The sequence below is a fragment of the Uloborus diversus genome, chromosome 2 (genome assembly GCF_026930045.1).
Source record: "Uloborus diversus isolate 005 chromosome 2, Udiv.v.3.1, whole genome shotgun sequence".
NCBI classification, from domain to species: domain Eukaryota; kingdom Metazoa; phylum Arthropoda; class Arachnida; order Araneae; family Uloboridae; genus Uloborus; species Uloborus diversus.
The window spans coordinates 165,197,980-165,224,387 of NC_072732.1; the positions used below are offsets into that span (position 1 = coordinate 165,197,980).

Here is a 26,408-nt window from a genome sequence, read left to right on the forward strand (position 1 = left end):
GAACATTTGGGGGTAACATAGGAGTGAAAGCTAAATGTATTTGTTGTGCAAGATATAAGATATAGATTATTTTACACTTTAACGGGCTGCAGATTGTTATTCTATGAAATTACCAGTTAAACCATGAAGTACAAGAGAGTTTTACACTTTAACGGACACGATCAGTTATTCCATGAGATAACTAGGTATTCTATAAAATAACGGATTTCATACTTCAACAGTAATATATACATGTTTTGCATTGTAATTACGATATTATAATGATATTTTTAGAAAACGTATATACAACGGATAGTGGGCTCAAAATATGCTTTGTGGTTTTGAACGATGCAATTAGATTTAATCGTGGAATTTTATTAAACGCAACAAACTGAAGAGAAGAAATTCTCTAAGAAACAAAAGGAAGCGTAATTAACCTAAAATTTTTATTTAAGATTAGTTCATTTCTCGTTAAAGCGTGCAACTTTTCTTCAACGTCATCATTTTTTTCCACACCGCAATCCTTTTTCACAATAAAATTAGTATCTTTAACGAAAAATGTCTATTTTTGACTTCACAATTCCAAAAAAAAAACTTTAAGCAAACATTTGTATACAATCTTGCCATCTATTCAAGCGCGCATTTTTTTTCCGTCTGTAAAAGGAATTCCTTCTAAATTCGTGCCTGCAATTTTTGTAAATTTTTCTTTTTTTAATGTGATTGTGTATGTTTTTCTATATTTCAACACAGAATAAATTTGTTTTTAATTGACAAACATAGGAGTTGAGTTGTAGGGTGTTTTTCTCGGTGGGGTAGTTATAAGATGTCTATCAATGCTTTTTTGATTGGATTGATTAAACTTTAATAGAAAAATCACGCCGTTTTTAGTTAATAAGAAATATGTGCAACTTTTTCGGAAAACCTTACCATTAAAAAATCAACACCAGGGGAGTAACAGTCCAAGCAAGCCAAGACATATTGTGACCAATTTAATGACCAATGGGCTCTGGTGTGCAAGGGCTACGTTTCGGATCGGTGGTCAGCTGAGCAAGCACGCTTGGTACTTATTTTATACTTACTAATAACCACCTAATACTCTGTAACCTAATTCAAAAATAGTAATAGGTCAAGTTAAAACTCCAAGAGTACCAAGTTTGGTGAAATTAGTTAAGATTTTCCCTTGGTATTCAAGTGAGTTTTAACTTTACTAGCAAGATATTCATGACTCATATTTTAAAGTAAATACGTTTATTTACATATATACAATATATATAATGTTTGACATGTTTATCAGGATAATTTAGCTACGTCAAGAGTGACTGAAAAACGTGCCAAGATAGCATCAAGATAGAATCGATAAAATCAAGACGACTAAAACGTCATTCAGCTTATTTAAATGACGACTACAACGTCATTCCGGATCACGTGGATTTGCATAAAAATACTTAAACTTCAAGCCTAACTGGAACGGGAAAAATACATGAAAAATACAAAGTTAAATAAAATATTTAACACCAAACTTAAATCCACTTAAATCCAAAACAGTGTCCAAAGAGAGAGGGTTGCTGTTAAGACTCCTTCAGGTGGGAAAATATAAATAAATTTATAAAAATTTCCGGTCAGGCAATTGGTCCGTTTGCTATTTTTCTTTAAGTATTTGAAAACTATTATGCGTCATAGTTTGAATTAAAGTAGAATATTATTTTGTCTTTAATAGTTTTAAGAGACTCTAAAAACTGCTTGCGATGTAAAAATAAAAAATCGAAAGAGAACCACTTTTTTCTTCCGATTGCAACTTACGGAAATATATGAATCCACCCGTGGATCAATGGAAAAAAAATAGAGCTTAAAAACAAGAAGAAAAGTGCTAGAATTAATCAATGAGGACTTTATTGACAGAGATATGTTTATATAAGTATTGTATTCTTTGTCAAGTAGCAAAACCCTTTTTTTTCTCCACAAATGGAATGTTTCTAAAATCATCAGTAACGTAGACTGACGGATCAAAAGGGATACCACTTTTGATGAGGCCAACTACTAATTTGGAAACTTGAAGAAGCACACAAATGAAAAAAAAACCCTCATAAAAAAAAAGCCATTTTAAGAATCTTTGAGTCCTTTTTCTAGTACTGAACTCAGATAGGTTGAAATAAATATAGTATCTTTTAGTGCTGAGTTACTAAGTTCAAATTTCTAGAAAGATTAACAAGCAATCTTCCTCAACTTTATATGTATCTAAACTCAGAACTGAAGAAGAAGATGCTTTTATTTTGGATATTTCTTTTGCACTAAAATAGAAAACATAACACGTGTTGCAACTAGCTGTCTTTGGTCATATTGCTGCATTTGCATTCTTCTTCTATGTGACTAAATTTCTTTTCTAAAGCAGATGATGGTTTATTAAAAGTTCAAATCATTAAATACTACCTTTTGCTCTTCAATTAAAGAATGAAAGTGCTAGAAAATTAGGAAACAAAGTTATATCTATATGATGTGCAAGTATTCTTTCTAAGTATTCTTCAAGTTCCCGATGTCTGAGTTTTTATAAATGATTCTGTGTAGATGATACTTAAACACGACTATGGAGGATTCTGATTTTTTATCAGTTTTTAAATTTTTATCTCTATTTTAAAATATTTATCTTGTTAAGTCTTTAAAGGCTAACAGGGTTATGGTTAAACTTACGGAGCCATTCTGGAAGAAATATTTGAGACGTTACCCACAAAAAACGAAAGCGATCAGTGACCCTTTCTGTTTTCTTAACTATACGACGGTTTTTAACCGACTTCAAAAAGGAGGCGGTTATCAGTTCATACCGTATGTATGTTTTTTTGTTTGTCCACTCATAGCGTCTCACCTAGTGAACCGATTTTGATGATTCTTTCTTTAATGGATAGAGGATGGCTCAACTTAGGTCCCATTACTTTGTTTGACCATATTTGTTCTTTAGATAAAAAGTTATGGGCAAAAAACAGTAAATTTCCCTATTCAATGATTAAAATCATATTGTAGCGAAGTTCGCTCTTTTTCATCCGAGGATAACGGTGGCTCAGTGGTAGAATTCTCGTCTCCCACACGAGCAACCCGGGTTCAAATCCCGACTAGGACAAAGTGAATTTTACTAAAATTTCGTTTCTACTGTTTCCCGTATTTTCTCGAATGTTCTATTAATTTCTGTATCTTTTAAAGTTTGGAAAGTTCCAGCACTTTTTCAAGTTGTATATAAGGAGATGTAACGTTCATTCGTGGTTCTGAATAAAGATCTCGAGTTGAGACTAACGAGTATTCGCTTCATTTGGCTTTCACATTGTCTTCGCTATTTTCATCTACGCGACAATATGAAACTCATTGTTATAAAAGTTTGGTGCCATATAACTGTAACATTAATAGTAATTGTAATGATAAATTTGAATAAAGGCTTTTCTAAAGCAATACAGTGATATAGAGCCGCACTTCTTACTAGGTAACTTCTTACTTTTACTGAAATATCTACATTTACACTAAAAAGAATGAAATAAAAAAATTTTGAAAAAAAAAAAAAAAAAACGACTTCAAAATTGCTCTAAAAAGTGAAAAATAATTTTATTCTTTAAACACCATCGATAATACTTTTAAACATAAAGTTTTTGAAGTTGGCGCAAAAACAAAAAGTAAAATCCATTGTAACCATGCTTCGTTCATATTTTTATCAAAAAATCATCCAAATTTAGGAACGAAACATTTATATCGTTACTCAAATATGCTGTCATCAATGCATAATGCATGTGGTAGTGAAGAAACTGGACCTGGTTAAATTTATACTTGTAGTTGAGTTATGGCTGTGAATGATTTTATCGATCGTTTTTGTGCCAACTTCAAAAATTATGTTTAAAAGTATTATCGATGGTGTTTAAAGAATAAAATTAATTTTCACTTTTTAGAGCAATTTTGAAGTCGGTTCTATTTTTTTTTCAAAATTTTTAATCTTAATAGTACTAAGAAACGTATGAAAGAAGATATCATAGATAATGTATGGCATGGATTTGAAAAATACTGTAAACCTTCATGAATCCAAACCTATTAAACTAGACTTCACTGAATCCGGGGATTCTGAACAGTCATTTAAGTGTACATTCTGTATAAATAAAAGGCGAGTTAGCGCAGTAATGTATTTTCGTTGGTCGTATTTTGTATATTTTTGTAATGTATTTTTCACTTTTCTCTTTTGTAGTTTTGAATTTCCTTCTCTTGAGTTAAAATACAATTTTTAGTGTGTACTGTAGTTTATTTACCTACCTCGGCTCAACTTGTACGTTATTTTATTTAATTCGAAGTACTATTAATATTTTTAATTTATTATGACTAAATCAGGTTTTACTGTACTATGAATTTTGACGAAAACCGAACTGGAGCCTTCAAATATGTGATTACTGGGAGTTTGATACAATATTTTTTGTTTTCAATAAAATATTAAATAATATCCGATGTGATTGTTTTTTGGCTACTATCATCCGTATTTTTGTAGACATTTCATGACATATTTTTTTCTCTCAAAAATGGTTTCTTTCGTTAACATTTGAATCGTTGTAGGTAACGATAAAATGTTGTGAGTTCTTCAAGAGAAGAAAATTAATCATTGTCAATTTACTTCGTTAACTAGAAATCTTAAAAGCACATTTTTTACAGGCGACATGCTTTTAAAATAAGCACTCTTTCATAACTATAAAAATCCCCATTAAAGGGGACGGGCAATACATAAAGCCTAATGACTTGTGAAGCCCTTATAACCCCTGATGCCTTATAACTTGTGTTAAGAATGCGTTGGTTCCATGTTCTCGGACTCCGCTATTGCAATGTAAAGCGCTAGCAGAATGTACGCCGGTTAGAAAAGTGTTTATTGACGTCGCAAGCTCTTTCCGCCCGATAGTTTCGTTTTTGCGGGGGCGTGGCCTAGCTTTTAAAACTCGTTTCAATTACATTTAAATTAGTTTAATTGAGGTGTTATTGTTATGTTTCGACATAGTTTTTCATGATCTTTCGTTTGCAAGTGAGTTTGAAAATCATGCATGTTCCCTATTGCGACTGTTCTCAAAACAAAAAATCACGCTAAATAGAAAAGCAGCATTTTATTTATAATAACACACCAAGCATGTAGTTTATGCATTAAATTCTAGTGATTTCAAAACCTACAGAATGTGACATTTTCTCCGTAGTATTACTTACTTAATAAAACTTACTAATTTTATTGCTACTGCTCTTTTTTTTTTTTTTTACAAGAATACCCAACACTTTAACAGTTTTTGACACCAGCTTTTGGTCTTTTCTGCTTTTTGGCCCATTTTAATCCGAATTATTATGAATTAAGGACACCTTATGAAAATTACTTTCTTATCCTTTGAAAAAACAGCAGTAAACATATAAACACATATATCACAAACCTCCTTGTCACTACAACCACACATTAATGAAATTATTTATCGTATAATAAAATGACGAACGAAGAACTCTCACTTATTTTAATGATTCGCTTTATTTATTTTCGTTATCGGCCGTTTATTAGAAACATCAGCTTAAGTTAAGGGCTGAAGAAAAACTTTTCGATTTGAAAACAAATACAGTTTTAACGGATAAATACCTTTGAGTTTCAAAAATAAATCAATGTATTACCAATGTTTTGATGCACAAAAATTGCAAATTACTGCAGACACGTGTTTTGTTGTTACAAAGAACACCTTTTTCAATGCAAAGAAGGGTGAGCTTTTGGATGAAAAGTCATTTTATTCAAAGATGCAATGACTTTTCATCCAACTGCTTTGCCTTGACATTCAATCAATGCACACTTCTTTGCATCTAAAAAGGTGTTCCTTGTAATACTAAAGCACGTGTCTGCAGTACTTTGCAATTAAATACAGTTTTGTACCAATCTTTGCAAAAAAAAATAAAGTTATTCGTAACATTTTTTTAAAGATTGCTTGATTAATCATCTTATACTACGTCGTGGGGTTATGTCATTAACGAAAAAATAAAATAAATAAATACTCTTTTTCATTAATGTAATAATTTTCTTTAAGGGGATACAGTACCTCAAAATGATGAAACGATCAAAAAAATTTTTTATTGCTTATTTCAAAACTAAAAACTATTCTGAACACAGGGGAAGAGTTTCATTGCTTTAATTCAAATATTTAAAAAGGTATGAGTGGTTTAAGGCCATGCTCGCTATGTGTTCTTATGAAAAAGAAAAAATTTAAATAGCGGTTTCTGGATGATTTTTTTTTTTTTTTTTTTTTTTTTTTTGTATTCATGTCATTAGAATCGCTAAGGTTTTTTTTTTATTAAAGATACAGCATTAAAGTAATACTTTTTGCAATTGGGATAACATATTTGACAAAATTGTGCATTGGATAAGCATTTTATAAATTATTCAAATGTTTAGAGCATGTTAAACCTTTAAAAACCGTTTTTTTTTTAAAGAAAACGTTGATTTTTTACATAATTAATCACAGAAAATTTTCTAATCAACTCATAAGCAAATGAATGCACAGATTTTTAGAATGATTATAGTGATCGTTTAGCAAAAAACTTTTCCTCAATTTTTTGAATTTTTAAAAAAAGTAGGCAATATTTTTAAATTTTGAAAATAAATTATTGGGTACGAAATAAGTATGCATGTTATGGTTTCAAAAAAATATAAAATTTACTTAAATTGCAAAAAATGTTTGAAAGGTACTGTGACCCCTTAAAAACTCAACGCCCCTGCCGCCACACAAATCATGAAAGAAAGGAAAGAAAGGTAAAACACTGTATGTGTAATATAGTGTAAGCCAGTTTTTATTCAAATGCTGTATGTGGGTAGTTACACTACTTTCGACATGGGGTTAACATGAGGTCTTCGTTAAGCGATTAGGTAACATAACGAATGAGTGTAATTATGGTTCAAATTACAATAATAAAAAATGATATGACCAAACATTCAAAATATTGATGAACTTTACGTATGAAATCTGGTTGAAACTATGTTTCTTTGCTACAAATAATTAAGCGTTACTTAAAAAAAAAAAAAAAAAAACAATCTATTCACTCTCTATTCTTCAATATTAGGAACTTCATTGCTGTCATCAGTTGTTTCATCTCCAGGAATTACACATTCAGGTCTGTGTCGAATGATGTGCTGAAAAAGATTTTAAAAATGTTGTAATTATATGCAGACTCCTATTATCTTTATACATGCTGATAATAGATAATATCAGGACCTAGTACGAAGATATGATTTTTATCTTGAGCATTTGGTTTGGGAAATATAAAAAGGTTTAATGTTGAAATATATGCTATTTCGAATTAAACAACAGGTTATTGTCAATGCAACTTTGTCATTCTGTTTCAAGTTAACACCTTCTTTTTCTAATCACTGTACCAAGCAATAAATTAAAAAATCTTTTCTACACAATATGCAAAACTCTAACTGCTAATTGACTGAAACTAAATAGAACCCCAAAGAAATAGAACTCAATGAAACAGTAAATTCAATTTAGCTGTAGTTCCATTTTGTTAAGTTTCAAAGTCACTTAAATATTAATTAATATGTAAACGGTTCTAATTAAATAAGTACTTACTTACAGATATGAAAAACTCCTGTTTGTTTTAGCCCGATAAAAATGTTAGGCAGTGTTATAGTTTTTTTTTTTTTTTTTTTAATGCAGACCATTTATACACAACGTTTCACGAATGCAACAATATACTAGTTATATATTTACACTAAAAAGAAGGAAATTAAAATAAAAAAAAAAAAAAAAAAAAACAGCCAACGGAACAATTGTATTAAAAAAAAACAGCGTACCATTCACATAGTTGAAAATTGCTCTTAAAAGTAAATAATTTCAATCTTGCAATATCGATACTATTTATTTATCTATTTATTTTGAAGTACGCGCATGAAATGATAATCACGTGTAAGCGTATTTCGATCACATTTTTTTTACTAACCACTCAAAATGAAGAGTAGCATTTGCTAAACAAATATGTTGTCAGTCAAAAGCTTGACCAATTTAAATTTATATTTGTAGTTCATTTATGGTTACATATGCATTCTTCTATCTCTCTGTGGCTGTCTTCAAAATTTTTGTTCAAAAGTAATATCGATGTTGCAAAAGGAACTAAATCATTTTTTACTTTTTAGAGCAATTTGTAGCACATAAACGGTACTTTAAATCTTTTTCAAATATGGTTTAAAAGTATGTTTTTTTTTCTTTTTCAAGAATGTGTTTACATACATATTTAGTTTCGAGCATTAAATGACCATTTCTCCAGAAATTGTTTATCATACGCAATTTTCGTTTTATTATTTTTTTTTTGTTTGTTTTTACTTGTCATAAGCAATCGATACGAATTCTTCATTTTGAGCTTTATATGTGCATTTAAACTAACTACTAAACGGCACGACTTTGAGGGTTACATATTTGTGTGACATTCTGGATTTAGGTCAGTTCGCACTAGATATAAACCCAGGTAAAGCGGTTTGACAGCATAGGCCCTAGTTCGGCCACAACAGGGGTCCAAAGTTGTTATTTGAGTCCAGAAAAGCAATGCTTTTTCCTTTGAAATTAAACTTTTTTTTACCCTTTCTTGCATTTGCATTGCAGTATGAGCCAATTACATGCATTCACCAACACTGAATGCCCCCTCCCCACCGCTTCGTTTTCGTTGCATTGACAAGAGACGCCGAATGTCTTGGGAGGTTACACACTTAAAAATTCAGGAAACTCTTACGGTGAATATTACTGCAAAATGGAGCGTTTACAGTACAGAAAAAAATTACAGTAATTGTACCGAAAAAAATAAATGATTGCAGCGCCAGTTGATACACCACATGACTTACTGTGCAAAACGCATAACACCGTATTTCTCTTTTATCATGTGTCCTAACTTGTATGGTGGGTAGCAAAGCCGGCTACCAATCCGAAGGTGTCGAGATCAAACTTGCTATTTGAATTTTGCGTTTTCTAACTCTCGTTTATTTTTACCGCAAAATTTTACAGTAACATAGGATTTTATTGTAAAGGTTACTGGCAACATGGATGCCGGTAACTTTTACCATAAAATTTTAGGAATTCTTTAAACAGTGTAGATATTGTCCTTAAGTTTCAATTTCCAATGAAACGCTATTGCTATTCTGTAGTCCTGCAAATCAGTGTGGTTCAGTTAGTACAACGTAGGGGTGGTGAAATTGACTCTATACTCTGAATGCATTCAGTTTGGCGATGCTGCAATGCAATATCAAGAAAAGAGTAAAAAAAAAAGGTTAATTTCGAAGGAAATTTCATTGCTTTTCTGGAGCTTAACTAGAATCTTTAGACCCCCATTATGGCCAAACTAGGGCCTATGCAGTCATACCGCTTTACCTGGGCTCATATCTAGTAGGAATTAACCTAAATCCAGAATTTCGCCCAGATCCATGACTCTCAATGTCCTGCCGTTTGATAGCAAGCTTCGATAGTTTAATTAAAAAATGCTTGAAATCCTTTATTTAACTAGTTACTTTGTTTTCAAGTTACATACACAAACGATTCTTAAAATTCGAAACGTGCTTCGTGATAGTTAAAATCACTGGGGTTATTGAAAAAGATTTTAAAATACGATTTTTTAAAGAAAGAGATCTTACCTCTCCAAGTCTAATTTCATGTGTAGCTTTGCATTCTAAACCCTCTTTGCATGGGCACTGGAAGTGATACATACTGGGTACTTCGTTGTTGTCCTTCACAAGTGGCGTACAAGATTCACCTGCAAGATTATACTTAGACTTTAAACTATGCAAAACATTTATCTATCAAATGGCAGAGAACATGGCAAATTGATAAAAGACAAACATAACTGAAACGAAGAACAGGGGGAAAACGTCATTGTCTGAATTATGCAAACTTTAGCGTTATTTATTAAACAGTTTCAAAAATAAAATTCATTATCATTTGCAGCAAAAGTTGAAGCTTTCGTGATCAAACTGTGAACGTCAGCGGTTAGAAAGTACACAAATATTCTATGAACAATTTTTTAAACCATTTATAACCTCTTAGTCCGATTATAATTAAACAAACGAAAATCTGGTTGTGATAAAAATCCTCCTTCATACCTTCATTTCTCATATTTCTGCAAATTCCGCCCAGAACTGAAGTGAGCACGTAATTTACGCAACATTCGTCTTCGCCACAGTCATCAGAACTTTCACATCTCTTTAAGGCTACCTATGTGAAGGGAAACATTTTTTTTTAAAGTAATGAAACAAAATCATAAGGTAACCATTAATATACACGGAATGGCAGTATCGTATCAATCGCTACCATCCATAAAAGGCAACTTTTCTTAAAATCAAACAAAAACTAAGAAGCCAACAAGTTTACATAATAAAATTGCTTCATATTAAATCCAGTTAAATTTAATAGTACGAGTATTACGTTAGTACTATTATTGTTGAAACTTCCAATGTGCAAAAACTACAAAATAAGCACGTATTCTTTTTCTTAGGGGGGGGGGGGCAAATAAAATTTTAAAAAGTATTATATTAGTGATGTCACTTTTATGAACTACTTCTGGTGGAGAATATTGCCACTAATATACTGAATGGGTACTGAATTCGTTGATAGGGGCGGCACCTATCTCCAAAACGCGTGTCTGTAAATTCATTTTACATGATTTATGCTTCAAAATTATACATTAAAGTTTGTCAGTATTTTATCTTAACTATATTTCTGTAATATCATACTGTAAAGCTTTAAAGGACTTTTATTGCGATATTTGCTTTTATATGTGCTGAGATTCGTTGAAAAACCTAGAGGATTACCTAATCTAAATTAAAAAGGTTTTCGTCTTTCAAAAAACCCTTGTTTATGATTTTCGGAGTTTTTTTAACAAAAACATTTTCTTGTAGCTATATGGCATCAATTTTATGCACAGAATATTCAGTATAGGTAAAAGTATTTGAAATTTTTTTAATAGCTAACCTTTTAAGTACATAAAAATGTAACTGTAGGATAAAATAATAAAACTAAGCTATTAATTTTGATTAAGAACGTGTCTATTATATTCTAATTTTTTTACAAATTTATTTAATGGCTTTTCAAAATAAACTAATAGAGTTGAAAATAAAACTTTTGGCTGTTTGCAGTGTATTTTAGAGGCATTTTAATGTAATATTATCTTACACTGTGTTAAATTGAAAGAATATGATTATTACTACTTATTAAGATTTAAAAGAATTTTAAGAATGCGTACGTGGCACTATTTAAAATTTTTATTTAGTATTTTTAGTGACCTTTGAGAAACATCATTTTAGTAAAATTAAATGCATACAAAGAGACCATTTACAAGATTTTAAAAATAAGCTAAAAATAGACATAATAGATTTAAAAAAATGAAAAAAACATTTGACAGTGTTCAAGTTATAATAACTAAAAATTAATAATCATGTTTGTAAAAAGAAGAAAAACAACCGAGAAGCAATAAACTCACACACAACGGTGCTCACAGAGAAATATGAAAAATAAAGCTCTCAACTATTTAACTTAACTAATTAACTAATACCCAATTGTTTTTTAGCGGATAATTTAACTTACTGTAGCGGTGATGCAAAACGTCAAAACTAGTAACTTCACGTTTAGAAACATTGTTAGCGAAATGATTAAATTACTTTGTTAAAATAGGATGAAATGCTACTTATTCTTATGCCTCAAATCTTATGATTATATACTTCTAGAACTCATTAACCTTGAAATGTGCTATCGTAGTTTGATAAAAGTATCGATATTTTTATCAGTTGCAGAAAAAATAAATTAAAAAAAACTTGCATACTTCCTTTTTTACAGCCTCACAAATGGATCATTATCGATAATTTCTCACACGGTGAATTTAAATATCTCGCTTGTTTTTCCTAAAATCATGTATTCTAAGTGATATGAATAGCGATCCTACACTATACTGTAGGAAACATTTTGTAAGCAGTATTTACGTGTTTAATTTTATGAAAGTGAATATGTGCGTTTTAATTGAACTTTGATACATTTTTTTCTCATTGTTATTTGCGCGGAACGCACTGTCCTTGCAACTTTAAAAATTAGGAGAAATTACTAGGAAAGTAGTTTGATCTCTGAGATCACGTATTTGCTAATAAAACAAAATGAGTTGACAAACTGGGATTAATAAAAGTGCATTAAGAGCTATGTGGAAAGTTATTAAAGTATTTTCAAAAAAAAAAGAAGAAAATTTAAATTTTTGGCGTCTTGATAATTCAAATTATGTTTTCGCAATCACGAGTGTGTGTTTGTTTAAGATGGGGAAGATTGGGCAACGTCGATTGGGAGGCCAAGAACATTGGGCGCCGAACATTTTGGGCTACGGGAACATTGGCACCGAGCACTTTGGGCGCCGAGCATTTTAGGCGCCAGGAACATTGGGCACAGAGCATTTTGGGCTACGGGAACACTGGCACTGAGCACTTTGGGTGCCGGGCATATTGGGACCAATGTGCCCGGCGCCCAAAATGCTCGGCGCCCAATCTTCCTATAGACCGGTGTATATGTAAGCCTGTATGTTTTTGTGCAGTGGTGTGTGTGTGTGTATGTATGAACGTATGTACACGTGCGTGTGTGTGTGGGCGTGTTTGCAGTATATGTGTGTAGCTTTGCATGTGTGTGTTGGCGTGCATGTGTATAGGCGCGTGTATATGCGTATAAGCGTGTATGTGTGTGCGTGTGTATGTACGCATGCGTGTAGGATATGGACGCAACCTGGAGAAGGTTTTCGCTAGAGGAGCAGCTTCGGGAGGGGCCGGTCAACGGTGGTGCTGCGGAGGAAGGCGGGGGAAAAATCATAAGACATCATTCAACAGTCAAATGAAAAATATTAGCAATCCGTGACTGCGAAAAAAAAAAACCACGTTTTAAAGGCTAGATTATAACGAAACTGTAGGCTATGGTTAAAACCTTATAACTGCATGGGTGAATTTTGCAGTCTTAGGTTGTTCAAATTATCAGTTTTTACCAAATACTTTGACCTTTTTAAGCAAGAAGAAAAACATGCTAAATTTCAGTAAATCTAGATTTTTTCAAATTTAGATTCAAACTTTTTTCATCTGTCTCTCTACGATAAGCACAAAAAACTTGAAGAATAATAACAGAGGAAATCTCCAACTCTTTTTATTTAAAGTTAAAATCAAGTTCCTTTGTTTTAATATTACATTTTGCTACAAATCTTTAAAATTTTTCCTCTAAAACTCAACAGACGTACAATGTATCATTGTAATTTCTAAATCTTCTCTTTTTTTTTTGGAAAAATAATATTTAATTAAAATTGAAAATATTTAAAGAAATCTATGCCAACTCGGTGGAAAATGTATGTAACATTTACATTTTCATTTAAATACTTTATGTAGCCAAATATTTTCAATCGTTAGAAATTTAACTAATATTACTGTACGTTAACGTTACTTCCGCAAGACATTTGTTTTCATGTTACTTTAGTAAGTCTTCATGTTACTTTTTTAGCAGTCTTTAGTGCATAGTAGAGCTTAATTTTCCTTCTAAGCACAAACATGAAAAGTTTTCTGATCGAATTTCTCTGTAGCTGAAGCTAACCTAACCAAGCAGCATCGTAATGATATGATTAGGATCTGCATAGCCTTCAAGATGCTGCCAGGTTAGGTATTTCCCAACTATAGTACTGTCTGACCACAGAGTGTATGGAAAGGCAAACATCCGCTTTACAGACGAAAATGGACGCATCTATTAGTCTTCAGTAATGCCAGCATTTGCAGATATCCATGTATGTTAGCCTCTAAATTAAGCCTTAAGCCTTCATGTCTCATTCAAATGAGCGGAACACGTGCATTAAAGTTTTACTTTTCTTTCTCATTCAAATAGGCTCGTCTTAAATGGATGTTTGCCAATTCCATACAATCCGTGTTTTTATACAATTAATATATAGTTATATATATTTTGTATAAAAACATGGTTAGTTATCTTTACTAATAATAAAGCTGAAAGTTTGGATGTCTGGATATCTCTCTGCCCGGATCTCTCTCTGTCTGTCAGGATCTCTGTGACGCGCATAGCGCCTAGACCGTTCAGCCGATTTTCATGAAATTGGGTACAAAATTAGTTTGTAGCATGCTGGTGCGCACCTCGCAGCGATTTTTCGAAAATTCGATTTTGTTCTTTTTATATTCCAATTTTAAGAAAATTTTTCCTAGCAAATTATCACAACGTGGACGAATAAATTACGGAATTATCATAACGTGGAACCGTAACATGGGCAAGCAAATGAATATAGCAAATTGGCGAGAAATGCATCATCCATTATTTGTTAATATACAGGCGAACCAAATGATCTTTTAATTTTCTACTAGGGGCAAAGTCGTGCGGGTACCACTAGTTAGTTTTATAAAATACCATGCCTCGCCTGTAATCTTAGAGTTGAACCGAAGCATTGCTTCGATCACTCGTCTGGTCAGTGCTAATTCTACATCAGTTACCAGTTTGTTTGGCATTCTTGGCTTCCTTAAAAGATTTTCCACCTTCATCTCAGGCACTTTCTACTCCGGTCTGATGAGTGCTAATAAGCACGAAAATGCTTTCCTCGGATGGAATGACTGAGCTGGCGGTGTATTTTATGCATACAAACCGTGGATGGACAGTAAATGCACATATATTTTAAAGAAAGCGAACGGAGAATATTAATGCGTCAGAAAGTACTTCCCATATCCCAACATGCATCCTATACCTCAGAAACAATTGATATGTTTCATAAATCATACCCCGAAGCAAGCACAGTTTTATTAAGACGCAACATAATTTATTTTCACCGACAGAATGACCTTAAGTTAAAACGATCTCCATCTTATTCGAAACAAAAGGCATACATATCGCTGTGCATCAAAGGCAAAGTGGGAAGCATCGTTAGAGCGATGTTGCAGCGCCAAGGGAGGATCATTACAGAGGGGCAATTAACTGCTCAAAGAAGGTGCCATCAGCACGATTTGCGATGCCTTATCTTGAAAAATGTCCCATCTGTATTGAGTTTTACAGTTTAGTAGCTATTTTCGAATCTATTAGCCAACTTTTACATTCAAAGCGATTATCATTGTTGGAGTTTAAGTACTGAGTAAGGGAGTTTTAGCAAAAATAGGTTCTTGAAGAAGGGAAATATTTTACTTGAAAAGCATTGACACAAAAATTAGAGAATTTTATATGAAAATAACAATTCAATATGTGTATTTTACTTTTATACTCTTTTTTTTTAATTATGTTTTTTTCGCTTTTTTTCATTTATGCTTACTTCTCAACGTATGGATCCAGTTATATCATTATCTATCTATCTCTCTGTCTGTCTATATATATATATATATATATATATATATATATATATATATATATATATATATATATATATATATATATATATATATATATATATATATATATAGATAGATAGATAGATAGATATATGAGGCAGTGAGAAACAAAGGAGTGCAAGTGAAAAAATTTGGAGATAACGAGTACAAATATTAGGGAAAACTCTCCTTTGTCTTGGAGCAAGAGACAGTACTAGATGCCCTGGTAGGTGCCACTGTACAACATGATTTAGAAAAAATTCAATGAAAGCCTACCTAGGAAGTTAAACTCGTTTGACTCAAAACTTGAAAATGTCCACTTACGCCCCTGTTTGTGAAAATTGCATTACCATGAAGGAAGCATCATAGTTGAATGAAATTTAATACACAATTGAGTGGTAATGGTACAAATAAATGATTAAATTTTCAAACAAAACAAATAATAAAAAAAAATAGAAATTAGTATTTTGTGTGGCCACCACGTGCTGCAATAAGAGCTGCTACACGACTCGGCATGGAATGAAACAAAGTTTGAATATCTGCCTGCGGAAAAGTATTTCATATTGTTTGTATGCGCAACCAAACTTCGTCTGTCGAAGCAACAAGAAGAGGATCACGAGCGAGACGCCGCCCAACGAAATCTCACACATGTTCAATTGGTGACATATCCGGGGAATATGCAGGCTAAGGAAGAAGCTGTACCTGCTGCGAATCAAGGTAGTATTTGACAGTCCTGGCGACATGTGGACGGGCATTATCCTGCTGGAATACAGCCCCTGGCAATCCTTGCGGGAAAGGAATAGCTTGGGGCTGTAAAACTTCGTTTATGTATTGGGTACTGTTCAAATTGCCCAAAATTCGTAGCAATTAAGATCGTCCATGATATGCTATGGCACCCCAAGCCATAACTCCTAGTGTTCGTCCACTGTGGCGTTCGATAATACACTCCAGAATGCGCCGTTCACCGGTATAGCGCCTGACACGAATTCGGCCATCATGGTACCACAAATTGAAGCAGGATTCGTCAGAAAAGACGACCTGCTGCCAATCAGCTCGCCTGCTCCTATGCACATTGACCCATTGTAGCCGCAGGCGGCAATGGTTTTGCGTGAGAGAAATCCTGTATAAACTGATCCTTGCGCGCAGTCCACGCAGCAGCAGACGTCTCCGAATTCATGAAGCACACAACACTTGTAGCTGCTGACCACTGTACTGCCAATTGTCTAGAAGAAGCTGTTCGGTCCGTCAGCGCCATACGCACCAGGTGTCTGTCATCGCGAGCTGACGTCACATTTCGGGTTCACTCCCGGATTTCTGAGATGTCCGACCCTCGTCCGTCCACTGCTTCCAAACACGCATGATTGTGCTGCTGTTACGCTGCAAGCGAGCGGCTACTGCACGATAAAATAATTCAGCTCTACGAAGGCCAACAATTTTGCCCCGTTCAAAATTCCGAAATTTGCTCAAATTTCGCTTTCATTCGTCGAAGAAGCATGCTAAAGATTCAGTTAACGTTTACTCTAGCATATAACCACCGATAACCATATACGCCTCGCTACAGCCGTCTGTTTATATTCGGTTCGATCCGCCGTTCAGAGGGCGCTGCTCAGCATGCGCTACCGGTCTGCAATTGTAATCATTGGCATATCATGCCCTACTTTACATTTCCTGTAATTTTCAGCTCACTCGAGTAAGTCCTTCGTGGTGTTGCAATTTTCACAAACAGGAGTGTATATCCCTTTGCTTCTCACTGCCTCGTCTGTATTATTGTTAAATATTGTATATGATATCGATAAATAACCTTGCTCATTTTGTCCGCTTAGAAGTAATTGTACGATAGGGATTTTAATGAATGTTATTGCATATTGCGTAAGCCATGAAGAAGAGATTAGGGCAGTAAAAAATATTTCAATTTTCACTACTTGAACATTTTAATTTGTGGAAAAGCTGCGAGTTATTTTTCTTTGGTGTTACCTTTGCAAAGTAATTTATATATGCATCAGAAATAGTCTATTTTGTATGAAACTCTATATATTTTTGTTGCATAACGCAATGACTGAAGAGAAAATGCTATTTATTTTATTTATTTATTTATTTTTTTTTTTTTCAATTATCGAATTTCTTAGTTTCAGTTTCTAGAAAAAAACTAAATAGCATCTGTATTTTCTGGTCTTTCTTTCTAACTTCATTCATCTAGGCGAAAAAAAGAAACTATTTTAGTGTAAACCTACAGAGAAAACGAAAATGCGGAAAACAAAATCTTCTAACTGAAATAAAAATATATTTTTTACATTAAATGATATCTTTTAATGTACCTCAAAAAAGGGATCTCCATTTCAAATCACACAATTTTGTGCTGCGAACATCTTGGTTGGATACAAAATACGTTATTTCAAACGGATATTTCGTTCGAACTTCCGAACAATATTTTCATTTTTTTTTCTCAACGCTGGTTTGGTTAATTCCTTATTTTTGATATTTAAGCACTTTATTGATCCTCATCGTTGCTTTTGATGGACGTCTTTTCATCAATGAACTTACTTCTATTGCATTGAAAAGGGGGTTCATTGTAACCCCAAAACATGTCTTTATTTATTTGTCAAATGAATATACCACAATATTGTTAAATCATCACTTACACTGAATGCACTTTCCATTCAATTTCCCTAATGCATTTTTGAAGTTTGAGGCGATGAATGCAAAAAAAAAAAAAAATAAATAAATAAATAAAATAAAATAAAAATAAATAAATAAATAAATAAATAAATAAATAAAATAAAAAAAATAAAATAATAATAATAATAATAAATCTAAAACGGGAATAGTGAAAGAAATGGGAATGAAAATGTGAACGAAATTGCGTTAGTACCGTTTAGTGCTGTATGGTTGATAATGACTACTTACTGCTTCTCTGCTGAGAATAAGAAAGAAATTACTAATTGGACAATGAGGTATCTTTACAACATATATCAATGTTATAGGATATTTGTCTAAATTATTTGGTATTCTCTAGATTATCTCCAATGTTTTCAAATGTTTTTTTTTCCAACCACAAAACATTTTTAACCAAAATAAAATTTTGATTTTTTCCCATGCTTTAAACAAGCAAAGAATATTTTTAAGATTTGGTTTGATCAGGCATTGACACATAAAAGTGTAATACTGAAAAAGAAACTACATATATACAGATTTATTTTTATTATTTTATTTCGCCATCATTTCAGTATCAACAATAAAAGACTCTCTGTTCAAATAAAATCTTAAATCTTAGATTTCAACAGCATCATGTCATGACTTCTTGATGCAATCCATCAATTCTTTATTCCACGTCTGGTTCAGGAATTTCATTATCGTCAGGGTCTTTTGTCATCACGCATTCTGTGCGACATGGGAAAGTGTTCTGCAGAAAAAAAAATGTAAAAAGAATTAAAGCTTTTACATGACGTTGTAACTTTAGTAAGTTTTAGCCTTTTTATGAACTAATGACTCTGATGCGAATTTAACTTAAATGCTTCATAAAATTAATGTATAAATTATCCCATTCAGATCTTAGGTTTTTTTTTTTTTTTGGTCGATTCTAAGCTTAAAGAGAAAAAACAGCAAAATAAATAAACTATGCTTTAATCTTAGTAATAATACCTTCACAGCAAAAATATGTCATAGCATTTAACGAATTTAATTAAGAATTAAAAAGTATAAAAATAGATGACGGGGGTAATAAAATGAAAATAAAAGTTCAGTATTTAGTCTGTTTGTCAATCATTCATAAGTTGTTTATCAGTTCGAATAACGCTTCATAAGCAATTGACTCCTTTATTTCAAAAATAAGTCAAATGCCAAAATTCCTAATTTTAGAAAAGCATTTATATCACCATATAACAATATTCAATAAGGATTATTAATTCGGCTTACAAAATTGCAGTAATTATAGAAAAAATATAATCCGAAGGTAAAAATACTTTTTCAAAATTAGCAATTTTGGCATTTAACTAGTTTCTGAAATAAACAGTTCAATTTAGTTACAGTTGTAAGCTAAAACTTACTAGCTGTCAGGGAATGAAAAAAAAACTGTTCTAAAAATAAGTGAAAGCCAAAAGCGTCCCACCAGAAGTAATAAGCAACTTTGTAACTGCCTACAAAAATAAACGAAAAAAAAACTCGCATTTTTTGAAAGATAAATAAAAAAGTGATAGGGGGGGAAGAAAAAAAAGCGATATGGTTTGATTCACCACATGATTTTACCGAAAAAATGCTTGCAATGTTTGATACTTTGTAGTGTAAGTAAGCAGATACGTAAATTTTATAAAATATAACGAGTTTTAACAGAAAAGACACGCAAAATTAAATATTTTGCTAGTAAGAAAAAAGTAGTCACGAGGGTTTTACAAATCATAAGGTGTTACATGGTTTCAACAGAAATAAACTTATAAGGCTTATCTTGTACGCAAGGAGAACTTGCGTAAAGTCATCATACAATTCAATGGTTTACGATGTTTTAGAGAAAAATAACATACAAAATCAAATATTTTGTTTGTAACAAGCAGTTATGTTATTTATACAGAATGTAATACGTTACATGGTTTTAATGGAAAAAAACCTTACAAAATTAAATTATTTGTGAGTAAATAAGAAGCAATAGCGTAAAGTTGTGCAGAAAAAAAATAATCAAAAGATGTTTAGGAAAAATAAAATACAAAATTTGCAAGTTATTTGCGAATACACAAGAAGCAATTACGCAATGTATGCAAAATATAATGCGTTGCATGATTTTAACGGAAAATAACTACAAAATATATTATCATTTTAGAAGGAAAATAAATTACGTGGGTTATATATGCAAATGGAAATTATTTCAATTTAGAAATAACGTACATGTCCTAGCTTGAATTCCTTCTGAGCTTTACATGTGAGTCCCTCCTTACATGGACACTGATATCTTGAAATTTCGTTTCTTCCTCTAGTTACAAGACTGCAAGATTCTCCTACAACAAAAAGTGCAAAAGCGATTAGCTAGAACAGGGTTAAATATTTTCTGTTTTTAGTAATGTTTTACTGAACTGTTGCTGACAGGCAGTAGCAGCACTAAAATGGCCGTCGCTCATGTTCTACGTTTTAACACTCTGTTTCATGTTTTGTTTTGAGAAGTGACACAGAGCAAAGTCAAAACTATTTTAGTATCTTCTGCTCGTGAACTAGTAAAACTAGTACAAAAGATGTAACAAAAAGTACGAGCAAAAAATATGTAATGTGATCAACTTAAATTATAAGCTTGAAGTATTTTTTATTGATAATAATGTTGTGAATTGGGTTTTATTATGCTTAAAATACACTATTATAATGTAATTTTAAAAAATAAATTTGTCAAAAGAACCATGCCAGGTGCAAAATAGGTAATGAGAAGAACTCAATCTGTAACTAATTTATTGGTGCTCCACTGGAAATTTATTTTATCTTATTGCGCAATATTTAAGCAATAATTGATTTAAGCAAGTATTAAATTTAATTCACAATTTAAATTTAATAACACTTATGAAACGTTGTAAAAATAATATTTTACTTAAATCTTGTGAATAATGCTGCATTTTCCCACTCAACTAATAGTTTTTTTTTTACGTAAAAAAATAGAATCGCGCTAGAACATGAAAGAACGTTCGAGTTACTTTTTAAATATATTTACCAGAAAATTCAATGCTTATCGTGCAGAAGAAATTCCGTTTTGAAATTGCTCTTCGAAAAAGGCAACATGTAAATAAGTTTCAGATTAAAAATTTTGAAAATATGAGAAAACTACTTAATATTAAAAATATGGAAGTAGAATCAAGTCGATGGGGGTCAAGACAATACCAGAAGAGAGTGAAAAAGAAAAAAAAAAGGAAAATGAATTTATTTTTCCTGTTTTCCTAGCGCTTATTTTTCTTACTATATTTCCTTTGAGTTTCATAGTTTACCATAGAAAGACCTTATTGTTGTTTGAGTAAACTTCTTGTTAACAAATGTATCTCGAGCATTTAATCGGTAACCGCTGTTTACGTGCTCTTCATTTTACACGGGATTGAGGATACGTAACCACTCAATCAATGATTCGTTTAGTCAGCTTGCAACCCCTTAACAAAACCATCCTTTAAAGCTTAAACCCAAATTTTAAGTGTATACTGTACTGTGTATCGTAAACAAAATAAAATTTTCAGTAAATCTAAGCAATCAAAGCAGAGTTTTAAAAATCAACACTTTCTCTTTGAAGGTAGATTTTAATCACCTCGTAAATCAATTGGAGGGAGTTATAACACTTTAATCAATACTTTAATTGAGTAAGGTACAGAATATGGATTACACTTTTCACACTTAAAAATTGACCATGGATTGCAGTGTGATGAGAAAATTATCTCGGTTTATTCATGCTTTTATACTGGAGAGGTAATCTTCTCCGTATGCAACATAATGCCGATTATTCGCACGACCATTAACCAAATGCCCAAAGAACTGGATAAATGGAAGACTATTTTTTTCACAAATGCAATATGCAGTGTGTTACACATGATAATTTGTTTCAGTATTTCTGTTACATTTTTAAAACTATCTCTTAAAGTTTAATAAAAACTCCTAAACATGCCCTTTGCAATCTGCTGTCCCACCCACAATTGCTAAATCTAAAGCCTGGAAAAAATACAAAGGGATTTTATCAACAAAAAAAAAATCCTTCCCTCTTTTCTAAAGTTAAGTTGTATATTGTTTGGATTTTTCTTTAACCGGATCTGCTTGTGACACGGCCCGTAAAATAGGTGTTTTACCGTATTAGAACAAACATATTCTGGATTTTTTCTAATAACTAGGAGTACGGTATGAATGACTGCCTTTTTAACGTACCTTCATTTCTGAGCCTTTTGCAGCAACCACCCAATGCAGGGAAAAAAGAATAACTCACACAACATTCAGTCTTTTCGCAGTCATTAAAAGTTCGACACCTTTTTCCGAATGTAAGCTGAAACGTAAACCAATACAAACATGAACAAAGTTTTTCTTTCCTGTACAAAATTTTATATTTTTCATGACATAGCAGATTAAGGAAAGGGTAAAATGTCTATTGTCTCATAAGAGTAAAATTTAAGAAAGGAACTTCCCCTTGGTGTTATAAAAGTTTGTGAACGTGAAAACGATTGAAATTGTACATGCAAGTTTTTCTTTTTTTAATAACTTTTACTTTTTTATTGAATTAAATTTTTGCTTTCTTTTGAATTTATCTTTATTTCTAAAATGAGTTTGAAACAATTGCGTATATGGAGAGAAGCAAATTTTGTTTGAAAGGATTCTTTGATAAATTACTTTTTGGGATTCAAGTTAAATATATATCATCGGAAATTTTTACAAAGCAATGTGTTAAATGGTTCAAAACAAGGCAATATTTTCTACAAGCGGTATAAATAAATAAAAGAGGACACCTTAGCTTTTTTGTACCAAAATTAGAGTTTAAAATTTAATTTTTACAAAAAAATAAAAATATCAATCCTTTGAATCCCAATTTTTTTTCAACAAACGTGATGATTAGTATTTTTATTTTTTATGAACTTATTTCGTGTAATGTATGACAATTTATTGAGCACAAATACTTCGTCTTTGACATGCAGTTATGACGATACTTCCGTGATAGGTACAAGTGGTATCTGCTGTGGAATTCATAAGGTAAAAAATGTAGTTTTAAGTTTCATTCATTCATTCATTTACGTGTTTAAGATGCCAATTTATTCCGCAGTTTTTTTCCCCTTCTAAATTTTACGTTGTTGTAAAAGCAACGTTAAATTACCTACACACAGCTTCTTATCGTTTTAGGCGATTGAAAATATTGTATTTAAATTATTAAAAAAAAATACATTTGAATTGTGAGAACATTTCTAAGTTTACTTGTTGCAAAAGTTTTTCTTCATACGAGCATATTATGAAAATATACAATTTGTTGTTTAATGTAAGAATAATAAATTAATAATAAAAATAATGAATTGGAAAAGCAATATCTTGATATAGGCGATTGTTTAAAATAGATTTGTTTTTTATTTGGTAGCTCACTGAATTTAATACAGTCGAACCCGTTAAATGGAATAGCTAATTTGCCACAAAAAATATTGTAGTAAGCAGGTTATTCCATTATCCGGGATCAAAACAACAAATTACTGCGGCTTAGTACATGGAAAATGTATTGCAATAAGCGGGATATTCTTTTAACCGATATTCTAATAAGCGGGCTCGACTGTGCTCTGTACTCAGTATCCACTATCAGCCCTTAAATTTGTTTGTTTGTTTTTCCGAAGGGAGGTGGACAAATAACTATTTAAGTAAAAACATAACAACATCACCTGCACGCAAATTCTATTATTGTTCAAGAAATTACAGATAGAATATGGCAAATTTATCATCTCTTAAGGATCGTTTAACAAAAAACACGTTTGCTTCAAAATAAAATAGTTTGTTAATTTTTCTCCTCTTTATCGAAACGCTCTAGAAACTTATCAATGTTCATCGGAAATTTTAAACCTTTCTCTGTAGTTTAATGTTGGGACAAAATGAAAGCATGTGAGGTCAAACAAATGAAAAGAAGTGTTTTATTATTTTTTTAAAACACGTTTCCGGTTAATAGATAGAGGAAATATATCGCCTAGACACAAAATATTGTTACAAATTCTGTAAATAGTAATCATTGTAGTAACGTAACCTGTAAATAGTTTCCTGTAATGAAAATACAGCCCCTATACATTCGGCTGAAGTATAGGGTTACCTATTTTTCCATTGATAAGGTTTGTGAATGAAAGAAATAAAATAACGGTGTACGATTTTCGAGAAGCATTTGGAATCTTGTGGAATATTTGAGAGCTCTCTTTTCGGTGTGTATAAAAAGTCGTAACGCATGATAAAAAGTTTCAGTTTCGAGTTAGTTTTTGCTTGTGAATCGTTGCAGCGGAACACTGGAGAGCATTTATTGCTCTGTTTTGTTAAGCCTTTTGAGCTGTATTTTTGCGTATTGGAAGTAAATACTTGTGTAACCGTTGAGTTTACGGTGTTGATTCATATTTGCTTAATTGCTGATGATTAATTTAGCAGTTGTTACCGATTTTTCCTACCGATAGTGTAAATAAATTTCCTGTGTTTCCCTCAAGAACTGTGTTGTCCTTTCAAGAAAGTTGGAAGTCGCACCGGATCCGTTACAATATGTAAATTTGATATTTCTTACGTTCAGAACAGTAATAGAGATGAATAGAACTTTACAGAAAACCTTTTTCAGCACCTCTAGACTTCTGAGATAATTTATCTAGCATTTCAGGTAAAACACTAAGCAAATATTTAGTAAATGATTAGAAAACGGTTTTCGATAAATACACTATGCACACAAAAGAATTAAGCATAAAAAGTACTTACGGCTGTGCAGGAAAGAAGTAAAAGTGCAACCAGGCTCAACTTCATTTCCAATACTTTGTTTAAAGTCACTTGAGAAATTTCTATTTCTGAGATTTGTGTTAGTAGGTTATGTTTTTTCCTCAAACTTTTGTTTAAATAGTTATCTGACAGGAAGTGAAATCATCGCCAGCTTCTCTTGAGATCATCGTTTGCTTACCACAAACAGGACGTTCCTCCCAGTTTTGAATGTGATGAATAAAATTTCATTTTTTAGTCATGTGTGAAATAATCAATGAATCTAGTAAATTGATTCATTGCGGTTTTATTTATCTTACATTGAATTGTAAAAATATATTTCGGTTTTTTAACAACATCTTTTTTTAAAAAAAGGTGTTAATCAATTTACACTTATGCAAAAGAAACCTTAAGTTGCGTAAGTTTAACTTTTCCGAATTCATTGTAGATTGTGTAGATTGATAGGACAGGCGTTAAAAAAAATGTGAGTTTAGTAATTGTCATTTTTTTTTCTTTATCAAAGAGGATATACTAGTTTCTTAATTTTATTAAATGAAAAAGGTTAGTCTGCAACTTTATTTCATCGTAGTTTTGTTCTAAATATTCAATATTCGTTCAAATCTGTGCATTACTAGTCTTTTCATAATTGTTCAAAAAATGTGGTGTGTTTTCTGAAGATGAAAAAATTTTATGTAAAATAGTTCCTTGTGATTTCAAAATAAATAAAACAACTTCTTAAGGTATGAAAACAGAATCGTATTTTGAAATATATTTGATTCCGGATCAACCTAAAAATAGGGCCGCCAAGAACCAATACCGTCCGCTTGAAAATTTGATCGCCGGACCCTTCGTCCCCCAAAAAAGTTATAAATTTTATACTATTCTGATTCCAAGGCACCGGCCCCACAAGGTGCAGGCCCCTAGTTTCCGACCACAAAGGCATGGCCTCTCGTCTACTTTATCGAGAAATGACTCGTCGAAAATAGTTACGATTTTTAATTTACCTGATAGTTAGTTTTTGTTCTTTGATTGTATATTCCTTACATTTCTTAGATCGCGATGCAAACTTTTTCAGGCTTTTTGCATCAAAATTTCAGTGTGAGATTTAGTAATAATTGAATTTTACGCTGAAAATTTAATTTTTTCAATTTCTTCAAAACCTTTAAACAGGCAGATTTTTAGATAATTTTTAAAACCCCTTCAGAAAGATTATATTTCGTAATGGAAGTTCTTGTCAATTTTACCAAAATTTTTTCCCCTTTTTATGCACGTGTATTTTGTGTGTGAGTGTTTCTTATATAAGTATCTATCTTATTGTTTGTGGTGATTGTTACTTACTGAAATCATTGCTTCTAGGTCTAGGATACATAGAAAACTGCAACACTACATATTCAGAAAGTTTTCCTGTGTTTTAATACCCTGTCATTTTGCAGGTTATTAAGATTGTACTTTATGCATAAAATATAAAAAATTAAGAAAAAACGTGTTTTTTTTTTTTTTTTTTTTGCAGTTGTGTTAAGTGAATATTTTTTTAAAAGGGAAATGAAAAATAAAGTACGTAGTTGAAAGCTAAGTTCAGAAAAAAATCGGTCGTTTTATTTTGTTTAAAACGTTTTGACAATAGCTAAACCATTAAAGAAAACAGTCACTTTAAAGCATAAACCCTTGTTGAAGAAAAACA

General features: G+C 31.7%; 3 protein-coding genes across 3 annotated transcripts in view; 1 reads left to right on the top strand and 2 right to left on the bottom strand.

Moving 5' to 3' along the window:
* Positions 1-26,408, top strand: part of LOC129216644 (voltage-dependent calcium channel subunit alpha-2/delta-3-like) — a 476,626-nt gene that overhangs the window by 119,048 nt on the left and 331,170 nt on the right. The gene's annotated exons all lie outside the window — the stretch shown is intronic.
* Positions 6,705-12,797, bottom strand: LOC129216127 (venom protein 164-like). Its single transcript, XM_054850282.1, has 4 exons — positions 11,562-12,797; positions 10,082-10,193; positions 9,617-9,735; positions 6,705-7,129 (listed from the first exon to the last, which is right to left on the bottom strand). The coding sequence occupies exons 1-4, from the start codon at positions 11,610-11,612 to the stop codon at positions 7,043-7,045; spliced, it is 369 nt and encodes a 122-aa protein (XP_054706257.1). The 5' UTR covers positions 11,613-12,797; the 3' UTR covers positions 6,705-7,042.
* Positions 18,141-24,835, bottom strand: LOC129216129 (venom protein 164-like). The gene is made up of 4 exons (XM_054850285.1): positions 24,734-24,835; positions 22,196-22,310; positions 20,204-20,313; positions 18,141-18,731 (listed from the first exon to the last, which is right to left on the bottom strand). Exons 1-4 carry the CDS (start codon positions 24,776-24,778, stop codon positions 18,651-18,653), a joined length of 351 nt encoding a protein of 116 aa, XP_054706260.1. The 5' UTR covers positions 24,779-24,835; the 3' UTR covers positions 18,141-18,650.